General features: G+C 39.7%; 1 protein-coding gene across 5 annotated transcripts in view; it reads right to left on the bottom strand.

The window, feature by feature from the left end:
* Positions 1 to 22,073, bottom strand: part of ARHGEF28 (Rho guanine nucleotide exchange factor 28) — a 313,794-nt gene that overhangs the window by 227,757 nt on the left and 63,964 nt on the right. For all 5 annotated transcript variants that reach the window (XM_035014641.1, XM_035014642.1, XM_035014643.1 and 2 more), the window contains exon 2: positions 16,596 to 16,639. In XM_035014641.1, coding sequence (XP_034870532.1) covers positions 16,596 to 16,628 — 33 coding nt within the window. In that variant the 5' untranslated portion in view covers positions 16,629 to 16,639. The remainder of the gene's footprint in view (positions 1 to 16,595; positions 16,640 to 22,073) is intronic.

Raw genomic sequence — 22,073 nt, 5'->3', positions numbered from 1 at the left:
CATAATTCCCTCTTGTTCCATCCACATCCTTGCAAGTGGCAAGATTTCCTTCTTTTTGATAGCTAATATTCATATATACATATATATATAATTATAGAAATGGAGAACAGATCAGTGACTTCCAGGAGTTAGGGATAGTCGAGGGAGGAGAATATATATATATTCTTTAACCATTCATCTGTTGATGGACATCTGGGCTCTTTCCATAATTTGGCTATTGTGGACATAGCTGTTATAAACATCAGGGTGCATGTGCCCCTTCAGATCACTATGTTTGTATCCTTTGGATAAATACATATTTAGGCCATTCACATTGAGAGTGATTACTGAAAGATATGATTTTATTGTCATCATGTTGCCTGTGAAGTCCTTGTTTCTATAGATTGTCTCTGTAAATTTCTGTTCTATATACAGAACTATATATAGTTCTATAGAACTATATATACTATAGAACTATATCATTCTTGGGATCTTTCTCCTTTTATAGAACCCCCCTTAATATTTCTTGCAGGGCTGGCTTAGTGGTCACATATTCTTTCAGTTTCTGCCTGTCCTGGAAGCTCTTTATCTCTCCACCCATTCTGAATGACAGCTTTGCCAGATAAAGTATTCTTGGCTGCACGTTCCCCTCATTTAGTACCCTGAATATGTCTTGCCAGGCCTTTCTGGCTTGCCAGGTCTCTGTGGATAGGTCTGACGTTATTCTGATATTCCTCCGTCTGTATGTAAGGAATCTCTTACCCCTAACTGCCCTTAAGATGGTTTCCTTGGTTCTAAGATTTGCAAGTTTTACCATTACATGCCAGGGTGTTGGTCTGTTCTCCTTGATCTTGGGAGGGGTCCTCTCTGCCTCTAGGACACAAACGCTTGTTTCATTCCCCAGATTGGAGAAGTTCTCAGCTATGATTTGCTCAAATATATCTTTTAGTCCTCTCTCTCTCTCCACCCCCTCAGGGATCCCAATAATTCTGACATTGGAACGTTTCATGGCGTCACTTACTTCTCTAATTCTGTTTTCATGGATTTTAAGCTCTTTGTTCCAGGCCTCCTCCTGTTCCTTCCTTCCTATCAGTTTCTCTTCTAGATCACTAATTCGTTCTTCTGCCTCATTTACCCTAGCTGTTAAAGCATCTAGTTTACACTGCATCTCATTTATAGCATTTTTAAGTTCGACAGTACCTAATAGTGCAATTGCTGGGTCTAGAGTAGCTCTATTTTTAACTTTCTGAGGAACCTCCATACTGTTTTCCAGAGTGGATGCACCAGTTCGCATTCCCACCAACCAGTGTAAGAGGGTTCCCTTTTCTCTGCATCCTTGCCAACATCTCTTGTTTCCTAAGTTGTTAATTTTAGCCATTCTGACCAGTGTGAGGTGGTGTCTCATGTGGTTTTTGATTTGGATTTCCCTGATGCCAAGTGATGTTGAGCATTTTTTCATGTGTCTGTTGTCTGTTCATGTCCTCTCTAGAGAATTGTGTGTTCATGTCTTCTGCCCATTTCTTGACTGGATTGTTCTTTGGGTGTTGAATTTGATAAGTTCCTTATAGATTTTGGATACTAGCCCTTTATCTGATAAGACATTTGCAAATATCTTCTCCCATTCTGTAGGTTGCCTTTTAGTTTTGTCGACTGTTTCCTTTGCTGTGCAAAAGCTTTTTATTTTGATGAAGTCCCAATAGTTCACGTTCACTTTTGTTTCCCTTGCCTTTGGAGATGTGTCTTGAAAGAAGCTGCTGTGGATGTGGTCGAAGAGGTTGCTGCCTGTGTTCTCCTCAAGGATTTTGATGGACTCCTGTCTCACATTTAGGTCTTTCATCCATTTTGAGTTTATTTTTGTGTATGGTGTAAGAAAGTGGTCCAGTTTCATTCTGAATGTAGCTGTCCAATTTTCTCAACACCATTTGTGCAAGAGACTTTTTTCCATTGGATCATTAATTTCATTTTTTTGTGGATTCTTTGTTATCTGTTCTCAAGGGAATATAAGAAGCCATGTTTCCTCTTTCAAGAAAGTCACATTTAATAACTACAACCATATTCTAACCAATAAACATTTATATCAGATGCTTAAATATATTTGGCTTTACTGACTTGTATTTTCAAATTCTCTCCCATGGTCCCCATTTCCCACATCCCAGATGACCCCAGGCCAGCCCTCATCTATATGCTGCTCCACAACCTGGTCATTTCAAATTCTAAGCTGGCACTGAAGTCTTCAGAAATTTTTAAAGAAGATAAACTTAATCTTTGACGTGGTCTACTGTGACAACTGTTTCTAAATTGCTTAATGAGCTTTCCCCTACATCTCTCTCTCCAGCAGTTCCTTTCACTGTTAATGATCTTCACAAAAGTAAAGGTGAAAGACAAGCCCCCTGGGAAAACATGGAACCGTGGTAGCCATGAACCCCCAAAATTTCCACATCTGTGCTACCTGCTCCAGAAAAAGAACTGTCACTGTTACTCTGAAGCAGAGCACCAGGGAATGAACTCAGGCTGCTGATTCTGCCCTCAATAGTTCCACCATCAGTCACAAGGTGTAGATATTCTTCTCCTCTGCACTTAGAAGAAAATGTCTGCAAAGTTATGTATGAGAATGTGTAACCACCACATAACGTGATACACCGAGGCAAAGTCACAAGAGCTGGGTTTCAATGCCCACACTGCCCTCACACCAGGCGTGATCTCCACCAGCACCTGCCACCCAAGCCTACCCGGGCCCTCTCTTCCATTCACGGGGCTCCGACAAGCCCATGTGCCCTCTCAGACCATGCCCCCTGCTTGGACCACTCCTGTCCTTCCTGTCTGCTGGCTAAATCCACTCACCCTTCTAACCCCAGGCTCCATTGGTAAGTGTTCCCTGAGATCCTCTGGTGGTTTCAGGAGCATCCTCAGTTCATCTTTACCCAACCATTTCTCACTATTCACTTTCTAGGACTATGCTGCCTCCCTACTAATGAAGTCTTAAGGGCAGGACAGCCTGCTTCTCCCATGTTTATGTACCCTGTACCCAGCAGCTTTACCATAAAGCTAACAAAGCTTAAGCTTCAAGGCTCCTGCTTTACAAGGCCTCTTCTGAAGCCAAAGGAGAGCCCTAAGTGTTATGTTTAGGTTTTTTCTCAATTTCCAATAGTAATATATTTTAAATGTGACAGTTTAATCTGAAAGTCAGGGGTGGTCACCTTGACCGTCAGAGGAAAACAACATGAACTACTGGGAAATTAGCTTGTGATTGAGTGTCTACCCAAAGTGTTTTGGGTGAAATGTTACAGAAAAAAAATAATTACTTTATATTCTATGCTGGAGTTAAGTGGGAGATGTTTTAACTGTCATTAGTTGAGTATGCTGTCTTTCCGTTCGACTTCCCCTAGGACACACTTCCCTGTTGGGTGGCACTAAGGTGTCTGAGGGCATTTTCAGAATTCAGTGAAGAAGAGGCTGGATTGTGAATGCATACAGAATTTCTTGGCTTTTAAAAATATTGTCATTTCTCATTATAAATATTCACTTTGATGCACTTTTGTTTTTTCAATTTTATATTCCTTTTCTGAAAAAGAACCCTTCAAATTGCGTAAGCTCAGGCCTCACAAAACCTGGATCTGCCCCGCCTGTGTCTCACCTAACTTGAAACACTGAACTGGTCAAATGTATGAATGCATGCACAAATGAACCCAGGTAGATCACTGAACATCTCTCAGTTCACCACCTCCAAGAAATAGCAGTGTATAGGTCTAATGAAATAGCTCATGTGTAAAAACATGTTGCACAGCACAACAATGTGCCCCAAATGTAAGGTAATAATGCAATGACTTCTTTCCAAAGACATGGAGCGTACTGAGAGATGGGAGATACTAGTAAAGAATGCCAAAGAAGGGGTTTGAGTTCGTGTGACATCATTCACAGATCATCTTTACTGAGCTAGGAAACTCTTTAGGAATCTTCAGTTGGACAAGATAAGCGTGTAATTCCCTACAATTTTATCAAAACTTCCTCCCTGTTAAATTCTAATTCTTAGTGGGGCACCTGGGTGGCTCAGCCGGTTAAGCGTCTGCCTTCGGCTCAGGTCATGATCCCAGGGTCCTGGGATCGAGCCCCGCTTCGGGCTCCCTGCTCCGCAGGAAGCCTGCTTCTCCCTCTCCCACTGCCCCTGCTTGTGTTCCCTCTCTCGCTGTGTCTCTCTCTGTCAAATAAATAAATAAAATCTTAAAAAAAAAAAAAATTCTAATTCTTAGTTAGGAATTGTCAACCTCATAAAAACTTAATTTTGTATGGCATAATATTGAGAGACTCTATATAGTGCCTCCAAAATGTAGTTAAGCTTCAAATTCTGGGGCATGTTCTCCACAAACCTTGTAACTTTCTGACCATTGTGACAGCCCCCTCCTCATGTGACCTTGGCTCTGATTCTTGTGCTCCTGGAGTACAAAACAACCTGCCTGTCCCCATCCCAAAATAGGTGTGGTCATATATCTGCTGGGAAAATTGTACAATAGTACAGAAATAAGCAAGCAATAAAACTGAAGAGTATATTAAATGAATCTTGACCACTGCTTGAGTCGAACTAAATTAGAACCATATATTTATTTAACAAATATTTCCTGAGCCTGGCACTGTACTGGCACTGGAAAGTCAGGGTACAAAAAAATAACATTTTAAATCTCTGCTGCCCTGGTGATGACAAGCTTAATAAAAGAGATGAAACCAAACAATAATAAAACCTCCTCAAAAACCTTAAATGGTAAGTTGGGTGTCCCATTTGAGCTGAAACGTGCACAATGAGTAAGAATTTAATTATACAAAGGGAGAGGAAACAAGAGTGTGCCAACTAGAGGAAACAGCATATACAAGGTCTGGGAAAATGAGTAAGGATGACACTCATGAGGCACTGAGAATAGTATGGCTAGAGTTTATGGTGCAAGGGGTTTATACAATCACAGATGTGACCAATCACCATCTTTAATTATCATTTTTTTCAGCTGGGTCACCTCCCCAGTGACCACAGCCATGGTCTAGAATGTTGCTATCATGGGTCAGAGAACAAGCTTACCTTCCCTCAATGGTTTTCTAGAAATGCAGTCAGCCAACATTTACTGAAAGGCTGTAGTACATTGGACACCACACTAGGTATTTCGATACAATGAAAGGTAATAATCTGTGTCCACAGGACCCATAGTTGTGGTGTAACAGAGAATGCCCTGGGCTGAAATAGGATCTGGGGTTCAAAGCCAAGTTCTATTGTAATTCAGCTAGGTGGCAATTCCTTGATCACTTCTGAGCCTATCACAGCTCCTGGCCCAGATAAATAAGTGCTGATGAAGACAAACCAGCCCCACTTCAATGAACCTCAGCTTTCCTTTCTGCAAAGGAAGGCTAATTCCTAGGGTTTTCTATAAATCTGAGAACTCTTTAAGAAGCATACAGTATACCATGTTTGGCATATAACAGATTAAAAGCCAAACATTTCTAATATATGTCATTGGACTCAATGTGTCCATTTTGCTCCAGATAATTTGTCCTACTTAAATGTGAATGTATATTCTTTAGTGGAATTTTCACTTTTTTTAATTTTTCTAAATCATTTTTTTTTAAAGCAGAAAGCTATTATTCTCTTTCAATTATCCTCACCTTTGGAAAGCCCAGCCTTTCAGGCCACAGGCTATACCCACGGTACCAAGGGGTAATACATCCTGATTACCGAAATAACCAGGAAGCAGGAGCATCCTTTCCAAAATGGTAACATGACTCATAAAGTGCAACCAAGTCTTAGAAAACTTCCAAAAATATACCAGATGTATAGCTTTCCAGTGTCATAACCTAGATACAATAATATATCCCATTCCTACCTGAGGGATATCTCTGGTTATGGAGCCAGAGCAACTTGGGCAAAGTTCTGCTATAAGAAAATAAAGCCCACTAAGGTAGAGTGAGAACCTGTCTAATCAGAACAGACAGGGAATATGGCTACAAAGCAAGAGATGAACCTGCAAGAGATAATATTTGAGGGGGAGAATAAAATACAAAGTCTAAGAAAATGGCAACTCTGAAGAGGTTATAGGCAACAACCTAGCGATTAATTTGCATAATGGCGGAGGAGAGAAAACAGACAACCCTGACCATCAGCACATCCTGATGCCTGATCAGCTACAGAGAATAAAGAAACGGAAGAATTAGGGAAACTCAAAGGTAAAGTCACCATGCCTGCAAGAATGGTGATATGGGAACAGCAATCAGGAAGTTGGACAGGGGGTTAATTTGGAGAAGAACTGAAAGACTGTTAAAAATTTAACAGTCCAGGGGCACCTGGGGGGCTCACTCATTAAGCGTCTGCCTTCGGTTCAGGTTATGATCCCAGGGTCCTGGGATCGAGCCCCACATCGGGCTCCCTGCTCAGTGGAAAGCCTGCTTCTCCCTCTCCCCCTCCCCCGCTTGTGTTCCCTCTCTCGCTGTCTTTCTCTCTGTCAAATAAATAAATAAAATCTTTAAAAATAAAATAAAATAAAATTTAACAGTCCAGATATGAAGTCAGTGCTAGGTAATGGAATGGAAATACCAAACAGGCCAGCTCGAAACAGAAAATATGGCCTGGGCAGAGGTCAGGAGGAGGACCCTCATATGGGAGTCTTCAAGGAGGTGCTGTGGTTCCAACAACAGGAGAGCTGAGCTTGCCTAGAAAGAGAAAATAAAGGGGCGGGCCCTGGGTACACCCATATAAGCAGAAGGGAAGAAAACACAATAGCCAAGAAAGGACTCAGTAAGAACCAGCAGAGTTCATGAACAGTAAGAATCACATAGGGCAATTTCCCTACATTCACTCCCCACCAACTTGTCATTTCATCACCTTGGCATCCAAAACTTTCCATGGCCTGGCTTTGCTTACCTCTCTGACCGGTCTCCTCTCCTTCTCAATGATCCAGCCACTTGGGCCTTTTGCTGTCCCCCAAATATGTGAAGTTCATTATTAGTTCAGTGTCCTTTGTGCTTTCTGATCCTCTAACACTATGGGGGATTCTGGCTCTCACCCTACCTCATGACACACACCACTCTCTACAACATCATCATGTTGTAGATGCCCTGATATACCACTGAATGTCTTATGTTTTTAATTGTTTACCTAGTTATCATCCATCTCTCCACTCTCAAGTAGGCTCTGGGAGAGTAGGGTCTTAGAATCCTGTTTCCCTCTGTGCTACACCCTTACTGCCTAGAATAGTGCACTATATTAAGTGGGGACTTAAACACCTCTGATTAAGCAAGAGCAAAATTGGTAACCTTCAGGAGATCAGTTTGATAGAAATAAGGCTAAAGCCAGAGTGTATCAAATTATGAAAAGGGGAATGAGTTGGGGGTTAAAAATAGCTATTCAAACCACACACACGCACATCCTAAGGGTGAGAGGGAAGAATTGTTGATAAAGCAGAATCACTATCACATCTTCTGTAATAGCTCCCTTTCTAGAATGTGTTAATAAAACATTTTAACTGGATCACATCTTACTTCTTCTGAGGGTTCTCAGAGAGAAAAATCTGACCCCTATGAATCATGCCTAAACTTGTTAAGATGGTAATATATTTTTAAAATCAACTAGAACAAAAATGTCAATTACTTCGCATTCTGTGTTAAAGAACACAAGGCTGCATATTGCCCAAATTGTGAGGGCTGTCACAGAAGTATGGGAAGTGAGACCATCAGACTTTATGAACATGTGGTACTTATTTATCTAGAGCCCCCAGTCTACACCCACAAAGAAATCCCTTCAAAGTTGGGCGCTAGGGCTGATTCTTCCAGAAGTTTCCCTGGTTGTACATTTTACCTTTGAGCCATTGTCAGAAGTATGTCATATCAGTGGTGACAGGAGGGGTTACCAGCAACTGTCACTGTACTAAGAGGAAAGGGTACCATTTAAGCATCTGGACAGGGACAAAGCTAATGGAGGGTTTATGTAACATTCTAAGGCATACGTTTTGCTAATGTCTGAGAAGTGGTTTTCTCCTCTGCTCCTGTCATACCTTCGAGCAATCTCCTGCAGCAGCTAAGGAACTCAGGACTTCCAGGAACTGACATCTTGTGGCTGCTGGCCAAGCAGGATGAAGCATTTACCATGGTTCTCCTGCACTATGGGTAAAACATGCAGCTTTCGAGTTTGTTTGCCCCCTCATAGGCAAAAGAGGAGGAATGGCAAAAAGGTAAAAGCAGGACCAAACAGGAAAAAGTCAAGTTAGCAGAAAACAAAAGCCATCAAGGAGAGGCGACTTCAATTAGCCCAGCCACAACAATGTTGGAAGAAACCAGGCAATAGGTGGCAATTAGCTGAGATGCACATGTTGCTTTGATTAACTCGAGACTCAATTTGCTAAAAATAAATTTTCACAAAGGCAACACGTGACCTAGAAATTGTTTTCAGGCAAAAGCCCTTCCTGATTCCATTCTCAAAGGCAGAATTAACTGTACTGGTATGTGCTAAAAGACACCTTCACCCATGCTCTCTGACACCTGAGCTAATAAAATGTCTATCAACTTGAGCTGGAGAGCTTGATGGGGCAAATGAAAAACAATTACTGAGCCCAGATTTTTTTTGAGTAAATTAGTTTTAGAGGGTCAGGGCTGGGCTAGATTTAGTTATTGGTGGGATCCTCTAGCAAGACAAAAAATTTTGAGAAAAGGGAGATGCTTTAATGGAAGGTCTAGGATGTGGCACCATTCTTCGTGACTGAAGCTCAAGAGAGACTGCAGGGCTGTAAAGAACAAAATGGCGCCCTTGGGTAATGGCCAGGGGGGCAATCAAGTTGTGGTGACAGTACAATGGGAAGGTCATTTTAATTAACAAGTGAAGGTGGGAAAACCCCAGGCTTATTGTGGTCTCTACCACTTTCTGAGCCACAAAATTACATGGCTTCTAATATAGATAGCATTAAAAATTCTGAGTATCAAACTAGCTCAGTTAAATTAGTCAAGTGAGTCACTCCCCCTAAGAACCCTAATTTCCTCATCTCCAAGTGAGGGTGACCAGGCAAGTCTCAAAGAAAACCTCCCTTACTAACACTGAGCTAATTGTGGAGAGAAGCCAGTCATGGGCAGCCATCAAGGACACAGAGCCACAAGCAGAGAAGGAGCAACATCTGGAGGACAGGATTTCCTTCAACAGGAACCAGAAGCCAGAGGGAGTCTGCACAAGTCAGGAAGGAGGCATCTGCCAGGTGAGCAGAGAACAAAGCCACTAAGTCACTGCCTCAATAGGAAGCTGCCTCCCTTGCTGGGAAACAGGCCTGGGGACCTGTCCTCAGGTCCTCCCCCCGTTAAGGCTGGGACCAGGAAAAGTACACTCAGCCAAGGACCCAAGGAAGTTACTCCAAGCCCCAGAAATACAAGTGCTTGACTAGGGGAGCTCAGCTAGCTACCTAACGAGCTAATCAGAGGCCTAAACAGATTACACTTTCAATTAATATATATACAATGAGCCCAGCCGCAACCAATATTCTTGGGATGAACACAGCAGGATAGTGTGAACTTGGAAGAATAACAAACATAAAATGCTAAGGGAAGAGGGAAGCAGCTTAGATCCATCTGGCAACAAGTACTGAAGTGAAAACTGCACTGCCTAACCGTTAAACCATTTGCAGCCTCCAGAGAAAAGAAATGATGATACTCTTCTCAGTCAGTTGCTATGATGAACATGCCTGAAGGGTGGAAGAGAGCAAGAGCCCACACGCAAAGGTTCACAGACACACCCTCTGCAGATGTTATAAACATCTCCAGGGATTAGATGCTCACATGAAACAGAAGTGGGGAAACATAAGAAATGAAGAACCATAGCAAAAAAATTAAAAAATCAAATTTTTGAACGTCTGTAAAATATACAAAATTTAACACACTGCCTTTGCACAATGAAAATGAGAACACCCAGTTTCATAATTAGTAGTTATTAAAGCTAAAAAAAACTGGATATTAAATATATCTGAAAGTTATTTAATGAAATGCTGTTACATCTCATTTGCAAAGCAAGCCATTAAAATCTGAAATACATACACCTTTCGTCCAGCAATTCCACTCCTGGGAATCTATACTACAGAGATAAAAATATCAATATATAAAGACATATAGACAAAGATACCTTGTAAATAATTGTTCATGGTTGCCAAGAACCAAAACAAAGTGAATACCCATCCACAGACAAGACATGGTGCACACTCACTCATTAGAAAGAATGAGTTTGAGCTATGCCTGATTTTCTTTTTTAAGATTTTATTTATTTGTTTGACAGAGAGAGAGAGAGATAGCGAGAGCAGGAACACAAGCAGGGGGAGTGGGAGAGGGAGAGGCAGGCTTCCCGCGGAGCAGGGAGCCCGATGTGGGACTCGATCCCAGGACCCTGGGAGCATGACCTGAGCCAAAGTCAGACGCTTAATGACTCAGCCACCCAGGCACCCCATGCCTGATGATTTAGAGGAGTTTCTACCAGGTATTGCTTCATTGAAAAAGATACAGAGGTCCAAATATGATCCAGATTTTTTAAAATGATTTTATTAAAGCCTGTGTCTAAGTTTATGTGTAGGGTTGTAGGAGCACACAGAAACACGTAAATATATACAGTAAATCTAGTTCTCAAACCAGTGTGCAACAGAATTACCTGAAAGTTGCTTTAAAATGCAGATTGCTGGGCCCCACCCCCAGAATGCCTGATTCAGTAGGTCTGGGGTAAAGGTCTCAAAATTCTTTTTGCCAGTAAGTTCCAAGGGGATTCTAATGCTTGCTGCTGAGACAAAGGCATCAATTTTCAACAGTAGTTACCAGGGAAGAATAATTAATGGAATCTGCCCAAGATCCTAACAGATTTTCCATAGGATTCCTTTTATGGAACACTGTGTGTACAAATTTGCAAAAAGTAATTTCTAATATTTCTGCTTACATTTGTTATGATGAGCAAGTGTAATAAAGCTATTTTTATTGAGAAAAAAACTTTTGCCATCAGCAATTTCTCAAGAAAGAGCTCGTCTGCTTTATTCACAGCACTGAACTGATTTGGGGAAGATTAGTGCTAATTACAACTTACATAAAAATCAAAATATAATGTGAAAAGAGGAAGTTCCTAGATTAACAAGTATAACATATATTTGTTTTATGACATTTATTAATCTACAAAAACTTTGAAAAAACTCAATTTAAAAAGTAACCAAAAAACAATGAACAGCAAAAATACTATCTGGCTTGTGAAGGCAAAATCTCTTTCAAAATTCAAGCAAATACCAAGCAAGCAAAAAAAGCTCCTTTTAAACTCTACTTGCATCATTTCTGATCTTTTTATGTACGAAGTAGGAAACAAGGGGCTAAAAACAATAAACTAAAAGAATAAAAATAAATTTATGACTTCCAATATAGAGCTTTCAAGCTCCCAAGTGGTGTCAAGGAGACTTAAGATAGAGAATAAACATCTCAGATCAGTTATATAAATTATAATTGACACTTTTCCAGGCTTTCACACTTGTCATTAGGTTCATCACCACTACTCTTTGCTAGCTTAACACTCTTCCTCCTCCCAAAACCATGTTGTCCCTCAATCTAAAAACGAAGCCTAGGGACACCTAGAAGTCAGTTAAGTGTCCCACTCTTGTTTTTGGCTCAGGTCATAATCTCAGGGTCCTGAGCTCCAGCCACGTGTAGGGCTCCATGCTCAGCAGAGAGGCTGCTTCAGATGCTCTCTCCCTCTCCTTCTACCTCTCTCTAAAATAAATAAATAAAATCCTTAAAAATAAATAAAAATAAAAAACAAATAATAAGCCTAGACCTCAAACCAGATTGCATATGTCTACTATTTTTTCTATCATGAGCAAACAGCCTGGTCTTCCAAAGGGGCTCCTTTAGTGCCCCTTAGAGCACAGATACAGGAAGCTGCTCAGAGGCTGAAAATTGGATTTGCAAGGCTCACATCCCCACGGTCTACAAATCGATATAAAACTCTTGGCTACCAGTCACCAACCCCTGCTTCTTCTCTAACCTTATCACAGTGCAGTGTTTCTCTTTTCCTGCAATAGCAACTCAGTGGACCTCCATTGTTCATTTGAAAAATTAGAATGAGTCTGTGGCTGAACTGAGGAATATCCCTGCATCTCCAACACTAAGACTGCCTCCTTCCTAAAGTTAAGCAAGCGGAAATGTTTACCAAAAAACTATAAAGTTCTACAGCACACCAGACAGAATCAGAAATTTTAACACCCTCTGAAACAAATTCCTGAGATACAAAAAAAATATTTTACGTTCTTTCTTTGTGCACACAATAAAATACACAAGATTATGAAACTATATGGGCATAAGAAACAGGCCATGATTTGAAAATACTACATACATAGAAACTAAAAATGAAGTAATGGAAACTAAAATTGTCCTGGCAAAAAGATAGAGACTCAACAATACAGAAAACTTAAGTAGAAAATAAAAAGTATTGGGGGCGCCTGGGCGGCTCAGTTGGTTAGATGGCCGGCTCTTGATTTTGGCTCCCGTCACGATCTCAGGGTCCTGGGATAGAGCCTGGAACCAGGTTCCACACTCAGCGGGGAGTCGGCTTGGGGATTCTCTCTCTCCCTAGCCCTCTGTCCCTCCCCCTGCTTGCACAAGCTCGCACACGTGTGTGCTCTCTAAATAAATCTTTAAAAAAAAAAAAAGAACAGAAAAAATGCTTCTAGAATTCAGACCACAGAAAGGACAAAAAACAGTCCTTGAAATGGCAGCTGTTTGGAAAGAGAAAACAATAGTGAAAGACCTAAAAGAATAAAACTTTAAAAAGAAACATGAAAGCTTTCTTCATGGATCCAAACAAAATGCATGAGGAAAACAAGAGTACTTACATCCATAGATTTTCTATAGGTATAGAGATATCTTTCCACCATCTTTTTAAAAAATTTTAATTCTAATATAGTTAACATTACAGTGCTGTATTAGTTTTAGATGTACAATATAGTGATTCAACAACTCAATACATTATGCAGTACTCATCGTGGTAAATGTACTCATGATCTTCTCTTATCTCACCAATGCCAAGCCTTCGCCCCCCCCCCCCCCCCACTCGTAAACATCAGTTTGTTCTCTGTACTTAAGAATTTGTTTTTTGGCTTGTCTCTTGTCTTCTTTGTTCATTTGTTTCATTCCTTCAATTCCACATGAGTGAAATCATATGGTATTTGAAAGTACAACATTCATGACACAAACCCTCAATAAAGTGGGTTTAGAGGAACATCCCTCAACATAATAAAGGCCTTATATGAAAAAGCCACAGCTAACATCATACTCAATGGCAAAAAACTGATAGTTTTTCTCCTAAGGTCAGGAACAAGACAAGGATGTCCACTCTCACCACTTTTATTCAACATAGTACTGGAAGTCCTAGCCACAGAAATCAGACAGGAAAAAGAAAGAAAGTCATCCAAATTGGTAAGGAAGAAGTAAAAGGTTCACTATTTGCAGATGACAAGATACGATATAAAGAATACCCTAAAGACCACCAAAAACCTGCTGGAACTGATAAATGAACACTCTACCATTTTTAGTAAGGATTCTCTTTAGTGACCAAGAAGCAAAGACCTTTGAATTTTAAAAATGAATTCTGATGGCAAAACAGTTTATAATCAAAGGAACAACAACAAACTCACCTGAACAAGGTGCCTTTTTGTGGAGGGTGGGTCAAAGTTGGGAATAATTTCTATCAAATTTTTCCTCATAATTATGACTCCATTTATGTGATTTAATCCTCCATGAAATAAATCTTGCAATTAATATTTTTAAAGCCCATCTTAATAAGATTTTTCATTAGCATACAATTATTATTTTGTAATTTGTTATAGGCCCTTTAAAATCTCTAGTTTTATTTGGGTTTTACCTTCATTATATACTTGCCAGTTCTAAAAGAACAAATCATAACAAATAGGATTGTTAGTACATAAAAGTATCAGAATAAAGACATCCAATATATTGCAGCTGAGGGGCACCTGGCTGACTCAGTCAGTAGAGCCTGTGACTCTTGATCTCAGGACCATGAGTTCAAGCCCCGTGTTGGGTGTAGAGATTACTTAAAAAGATAAAATCTTTAAATATATATGATTATACACATAGTAATATATATTTTTATATATATTGCAGTCAAAGAAAACATCATCTAAATAAATGCCTTAATAATTAATGCCTTAATGTCAATAAAATTCAACACAAATATAAATACAACTCTGAAAAAACACAAAAATATCAACAGTGTTTATATTGATGACAGGATTAAACATGGGGTTTTTTCTTGGTATTTCCAATCTTATATGAAATATAAATATGAATTTTAAAAATTAAATATTTACAAACCAGATTTTGTAAACTAGAAGCTAGAAGTAAATATTTATCAAACTTCTGAACACAGAAAAGCAGAGGGGAGGCCCGCCCCAAAATATAGAAACAAGTTTTACTATAGTTCTTATGTGTGCTCTATTTACATGTTACTAATTTGGTAAAAATTGGTTTAAGTCTTATTTTCATTATAATGTGTCCCCTCTGACCTCTCACTGCATGTGCCCAAGTACACAAATTGGCCGAGATCAGTTTGTAATACTGACATAAAATTTTAAGTGGGGGGCAAAAAATCAGGTTACAACATATATATGTGTGTGTGTGTAACCTGATATACACATATGTGTATATATGTGATATATATGATATATATATCGAGTAAGAGTCATATCAAACATAAAAATACATAATGCATTTCATCTAAGATCATTTAAAATTTCCACTTTATAATCCACTAAAAAATTACCAATTATGACACAATTGAATTTTATTTTATACTCACTGCAAGAACTGCTAAATTGAGACCAATTTTATCATGTATCATGCTGCTATTTCCCCATCTTCCATGTTACTGTGTGTTCACAGTAGCTTAGCTTTTTAATGACAAATCCTGGTAGAAACATCTTGAAAGCATTTAATTCACGTATCACCAACAATCACAACTAATTTTGTCACAAGTAATCTTAAGTGACAACCATATGACCATTACAACCAAGGACAGACATGCATAGGTAGTAACTACAACATGACATCTGCCAGAACGCACAGCGGATATAAGAACATCTCAATTTCAGAGATGTTAAAATGAGGGAGGGAAAAACTGCACCTTAGAATTGACAAAGAATTATTTTAACATAACATCTACTGGGGATGAGATTCTGAGTAATGTCTTCTTAACACCTTTCATGTATCTCATTTTATTCTAGTTAGTATATACTGTTTGATAATTTGAAAAAAAATATTTTTGCTTTTGCTTTTTAAGTCCCTTCTTTCCTTAGGCTATTTGTACTGACTCTCTAGTCTGATCATAATCGAATAGGTAGGAATCAAAACTGCTATACTATAGGATGTTGATCAACTACAAGATTTATTATCTTGATTAGGTTTGTGGGATTTGAGGTAGGAGAGCAGGACAGAATAAGTAGAGCTGAGGAGGAGGAAGATACCCAAAAGGGGAAAAAAAAAAAAAGGGAAACTTAGGAGCTATTTACAGTTTAGCCTTGGACCATCTTCATCTTTAATTATGGCTGAGCAGAGCCCAACAGCCTACAGACAGTTTATGACCTGCATGTCGTAACCTAGGAAGAGTACTACAGACCATTGGGTAACCCAGGAGGCACCTCTTTCATTATTCTGACATCCATTCATTTTCATTTACTTTTTCTGCAGAGAATAGAGTGGGGGATGTATAAGGTGGGGGGATGGGTAGGGGGAGAGGGAGGGAAGGTGGGCTATCTGTATAGTGAAGTGTGGTAAGGGGAAATGAATAGATTTTAATTGAAGATTCTAATTAAGTTTGTTCTAGTTCCTATACTTCATTCTATTAAGGATTAACCTAAATTGAATTCATATTCTTAGTCTAGATGCAGTATTCTGGCTGAACTCCATGCACTGAAGAATCAAAGGTCACCTGAAACCAGTTCCCACATATACCCATCCATGCCCACCCCACCCCCACCAACTCAGTCAGATTCCAAGGAAAGAGGTTTTGCCCAAACTAAGGAGGGAAGATGAAGCCATATGCCATTTTACATGTGAAGAGACCATCCATTCACTTTCCTGTTACACCCAGCAATTGTTCTCAAGAACAGAATCCTTCCTCCCTCAATGCAGAAGGCACAACTGACCAAGCATCTCACTGAGCATCTCTGTCACCCCAATCCCCACCTATTCTATGGATGCCCCAGCACTTTGCCCTTTGAACTCCTATTTCATTTTAGCTGACACAAATGTCACTAAACCTTACCCCAAAAAAGACACACAGAGAAGATATTCTTGAATATTATCAGGATATCTTAAAATACAATGTTCAAAAATCATTCACATGAATGAAATGGGTATTTCTGGGTCCAGAAGTTATACAGTTTAAATAAAGGTCCTCAGGGAAATATCATTAAAACCCAGACCTTAGAACCAAGAGCCAATCAGTGTCCATGTGAGACAGTAACACTATTTTTTTTTAAAGCCTCAACTCAACAGTGAGCCAAACATCTCTCCCCAGTCACATAGGTTTTGAGTGTTAGAAAGGGCCACTTAGAGCTGAAGTCCAGTGCGTAGGGACTTACATAAAGAGGTACTTCACTGCAGCTCAACTCCATGGCTTCTGCATCTGCAAAGAAAATAATGAATGAGCACTGTTATTACAGGAGGCACAATAACCAACCAGCACCACTGTGTCCTGCCCTGCAGTTATCAACAACCAGGGAGGAAGAACCACTGATAGGAAAACTGCAGACACAAAATCATGAGCGACAGGAAAGACATTCTATCTGTATAAAATACCCTCCCCATTTCTTCTTTCACATTAATTTCTACACATAAGGAAAACCTATCAACCCCAGACATTATCCTACTGATGGCTTCAAAAAAGAAATATTTGAAATATTTCAAGAAGCCAAGAAAGTCAACATAAACCTGTCCGAAATTTTGCCTTAGTTAACTCCTGGAATAATAGGCTCCTCAGAGGTTAGAATCGACCTTGGTCCAAATGAGGCTGGAGACCTCAGTGACAAGACAGTTCTTTGCCTCTCATCCAGAAGGCCAAAGATTTCAGTCTCATGCTTACACGGCGAGTAGGTACTCCACCGTTACCAACCTCTCCACCAGTTGGATCCAACCCATCTGCCTCTGGGTATGCCTGCTCCGTTAAAACACACACCCAGGGGCGCCTGGGTGGCTGAGTCGTTAAGCATCTGCCTTCGGCTCAGGTCGTGATCCCAGGGTCCTGGGATCGAGCCCCGCATTGGGCTCCCTGCTCAGCGGGAAGCCTGCTTCTCCCTCTCCCACTCCCCCTGCTTGTGTTCCTGTTCTCGCTGTCTCTCTCTGTCATATAAATAAATAAAATCTTAAAAAAAAATAAAAAATAAAACACACACCCAGTAACCAGCTTAAAGCTCAGTGTGGAAAAAAAAAAATAGCTAGCTTCATTCCAAAAGGGGTTCACTAACCACCTACAAGGGGCCAACCATTAGACAAAGATGATCAGGAAGTGGTCCAGCCCTCAAAAACCTGAGCTCAACAAGAAATACCTAAAGACAAAGTGAAGAGTAGGTTGCATGAGAATTCTGAAAGGGTCAAACAGTGAGACCCAACCACCACCCAAGTTCTGCCTCTGGGTCCCAGGCCAAACTCCAGCTGTAGTACCTTGGGGACATCTGGTAGGGCATATAGCAACCTGAATTGTGACATTTAGTACAGTAATAACCAAAGTAAACACTAGGCAAAAAGGAAAATACTCTAAGTTCTATTTTTATAAAAACCTTCAACTTCAGTTTCATTAATACTTCATATACATGCTGCAACTGGCACCCTCCTAGGTCACAAGGTATATTTCCTAAGTCATCCTCAGGGAAGACCAAAGGTCTAACAAGCTCATTTTCAACACATTGTGCCCTGTGGCAGTTTATGTAGACCTACTTAAACGTGCTTATGTATTATAATCAATTCTTAATGAAACTAACCTCATAAACTAGATGAATGGCTTAAGGATTCTAGGAAGGAAACTTCAAATTAAAAATAATGCTAATAAGAATATGACAAATGAGACTCTCATTCCTAAATATGAATTACTCATCAACCCCACTACAAAATAAAAATGACTAATCTAAGAACAAATAGATAGCCCTCCCAAAAAATCATCCATCAAGTATGTTTAAAATATGAAAGTATACCCAATAGCATACACCATGACCTCCTACCCTAAATTTATACTGGGCTTCAAGGTATCAGCAATTTTTTTCCCGATGTTTACAATCATGCTGTACAATTTTGATCCGTCAAAAAAATTTCACTAAACTTGATAAAGTCAGATCTTTTTAAAATTTCTACTTAATAGCAAAAGAAGTGTATTCTACAGGGGCGCCTGGGTGGCTCAGTCGGTTAAGCGTCTGCCTTCAGCTCAGGTCATGATCCCAGGGTCCTGGGATCGAGTCCCGCATCGAGTCCCGCATCGGGCTCCCAGCTCTGCGGGGAGCCTGCTTCTCCCTCTGCCTCTCTCTCTATCTCTCATGAATAAATAAATAAAATCTTTAAAAAAAAAAAGAAGTGTATTCTACAGTAAGTATGGTTTAAAAAGGAATGAAATACACAGAATATAGTAAAACCAAAATGTATTCCTTTGTAAGCAAAACTTTGAACACTATCGAATATTCTAATAAATCTTAGCACACACCAAGCTGTGTAACAGGTGTGCCATACACATAAAAGTACAGATGTTTTCCCTTACTCAGCTTTTTACACCTTGTCTGATGATACATCTAAAAGAAATCACTTTTGATGAGAATATGGACTTAATCTGAAGACTGAATTACTTCTTTATTTATTTTTTTAACAGAGAGAGAGACAGCGAGAGAGGTAACACAAGCAGGTGGAGCAGGAGAGGGAGAAGCAGGCTCCCCACAGAGCAGGGAGCCCAATGCGGGGCTCGAGCCCAGGACCCTGGGATCATGACCTGAGCTGAAGGCAGACGCTTAACCGACTTAGCCACCTCTAAATTACTTCTTTAATAAAAAGTAATGTTGTAGGGGCATCTGGGTGGCTCAGTCGGTTAGGCATCTGACTTCAGCTCAGGTCATGATCCCAGGGTCCTGGGATTGAGCCCCACATCAGGCTCCCTGTTCAGCGAGGAGTCTGCTTCTCCCTCTCCCCTGAGCCCCCTACCCTGCTCGTGTTATCACTGGTGCACGCTCTCTCTCTCTCAAATGAATAAAAAAAAAGTCTTGGAAAAAAAGTAATGTTCTATGGGAAAAGCATTCAACTACAATCACTGGTAGGGCAGCTGCTTGGATAAGAAGCTTGAAAAGCACCATGAGTGAAATTCATTCACTGTGTCATCCAAAGGAAAGATACTGTAATGAACTTGAAACTGAAAGCCCACAGAGTTCCACAGTACATCAATCATGGTTAATTTTATAGCAGGAAGAATTTCAGTTGAATAAAGCCAATTATACCCTCAAATTAAGGGAAAAAAAGAATTTCAAACCTGGTCCAATCTTTTCAATTTCTGCCATGAGCTGGGAAAGGATCATAAAAATCCATACACCACACTGAGGTGTATTGGTTATACTGTGGCAAAGTACTTTAAAAAGCTGTCAAACTTAAACATGGACTACATAATTTTCTCTTTCCAAAATAGAAGGTTCTGGTTTTTCTAAGAAAAGTGGCTATTTATGACATGTCTTTAAAAACATTCATTTTTCCAAATAAATAGCCTGTTCCATCAAGAGAGGGGTGATATTTTAGTAAGTGAAAAATATTTCAAAGGAAATTCAGGTTATAGATAGTACATGCCATCACAACATTTTGAAAAAGAGTATTAATACATGTTACCATTGCTTGGTGACTTTGTTGCAGTAATTAAAGCTTGCAACCTAGTAAAGCCCTCAAATCTGCAGGCTTTAAATTCTTGGAAAATAAAAAAGCTTTCAAATCTACATAAATCTTTCAAAACAAATATTTCATGGGTTTTCTATTTTAAAAATGTGACAAGTTCTAAGTTATAGGAGGACTGAGTGACATCAGGGGAGATGGGAGTTTGCGGTCACTTTTAAACATTAGGAAACTTATGTAATTAGTGGACGGGAGTAAAACATAAATCCCCTGATTTTTAAGTATAACACTGTACTTCCATTAAAATGTATCATAAAGAGGTTATCTGATTCAGCTATGACACACATTAAATCCAATTTCAAAGTAAAAGTGCTTTGAACCAGACACCCAAACTGAAGTGTCACAGAGTATTACTAAACAAAATAATGATCCATGTGTCTTATTACTTTCACTGACATTATTATATATCAATGTTTTTAATGAGAACAAAAAGGTTATGAATAACAATCTTTGTAGCTTTTTTTTTTTTTAAGATTTTATTTATTTGCCAGAGAGAGAGTATAAGCAGGGGGAGCAGCAGGGCAGAGAGAGAAGCAGGCTCCTCGTCAAGCAAGGAGCCCGATGCAGGACTCGATATGACTTGAGCAGAAGGCAGACACAATGGAGTGAGCCATCCAGGTGTCCCTAATCTTCATAGCTTTTTTTTTTTTTAAGATTTTATTTATTTATTTGAGAGAGAGAGAATGAGAGAGAGCACATGAGAGGGGGGAGGGTCAGAGGGAGAAGCAGACTCCCTGCCGAGCAGGGAGCCCGATGCGGGACTCGATCCTGGGACTCCAGGATCATGACCTGAGCCAAAGGCAGTCGCTTAACCAACTAAGCCACCCAGGCACCCATCTTCATAGCTTTTTAAATTTGGGGTAGGTTTTAGATAATACACTGTTGCCGTAGTACAATTTACAAATAAACACAATAAGGATACACAGGTTTTTTGGGGGGGGGTTGTTTTTACTTCTAAGGGTACAACATTTGGCAGATCTGCTCCTATTAAATAAGCCTTTCTCCCCACTTATCAGGCAGTGGGTAGTCTTCCCAGTGGTTTCCACGCAGGCTTAGTAGGATAAGGAACGAGCTGTGGAGTGTGCCCAGGGCACCAGAGCTGGATTCTAGGCTTACCTAGCACGAAGGTGCATGGGAGTTGTACCGCAGGGCAGAAGGCAGTATCACACCACTTTAAAGCTACAAAGGATCCAGTTTCTCTACACTTTTCCATCATTATGATGCCAACTACATCACGTGAGGGTTTCCAATCTGCATCATACTACGATCTCAGCCAAAAGGTAAACATCAAGGGCTAGACAACATGCCCTTTCTACTTCACCTTACATATTGAAGAACTCCAATTTCATTATCCTGCCTACTCTTTTGCCCTTTTTCAGTACAGACATTGAACAACCATTTGAACAGCAACTGTTTAGTTCTTGAAAGAAACTACATTTCACTCCTTTTAAAAATAAACTAAAACTAAAGTCCCCACAATTATCAGCCTTGGTCCCAAACCTTCTAAAAATCGCTCTCAGAATTTCTTGGTTGAGTTGGAGAGAGAATAATTTGTGGCAAGTGTATTATATACTCAATAAAATAATGTAACTTCAAATGGATATAGGTATAAAAAACAATATTCTCATTTGAATTTTTCTAAAAATGATCCCTCGCAAGATCTGCACTCACTTGCACAGATGCATGACTAAATCATGCCGTGCCACCTTTTACGTCAAGTTTAATAACAAAACCATTTTGTACTTCCCAGGCAAGAATATAACTGCCCACATTGTACACACACTAGCTTTTCACTACAGAAATGTTATGCTCTACACTTCATTTCCCAAAGCTTAACTTCTCCGTCTGCAATTTCAAAAATTCTCAGGCTCAAGTAGTTTTTTTTGTTTTTATTTTTCAAAAATGTTTCTTGAAAAACTTAAGGCCAAAGGATTTCTAGTGTTTCTGGCAGACACCAAAGAATGATTTAGGGTACACAGCCACCATTTTTAAGTTTACTTCAGAGGGGGGAAAATCTTGTGAAAAGAACATCAAGATGCAAAATCTTCAGTATTTCACACATATTAGAAAGAATACTTAATATTCCAGTGACATCATTTGCTAGTTACTTCTAATAAAAATTAGACCATTTAACAGGTGAAGAGAATATTCCAAAT

The sequence above is a fragment of the Mirounga leonina genome, unplaced genomic scaffold (assembly GCF_011800145.1).
Source record: "Mirounga leonina isolate KUSES-001 unplaced genomic scaffold, KU_Mleo_1.0 Mir_168, whole genome shotgun sequence".
NCBI lineage: Eukaryota > Metazoa > Chordata > Mammalia > Carnivora > Phocidae > Mirounga > Mirounga leonina.
This window is presented reverse-complemented; position numbering and strand designations above follow the sequence as displayed.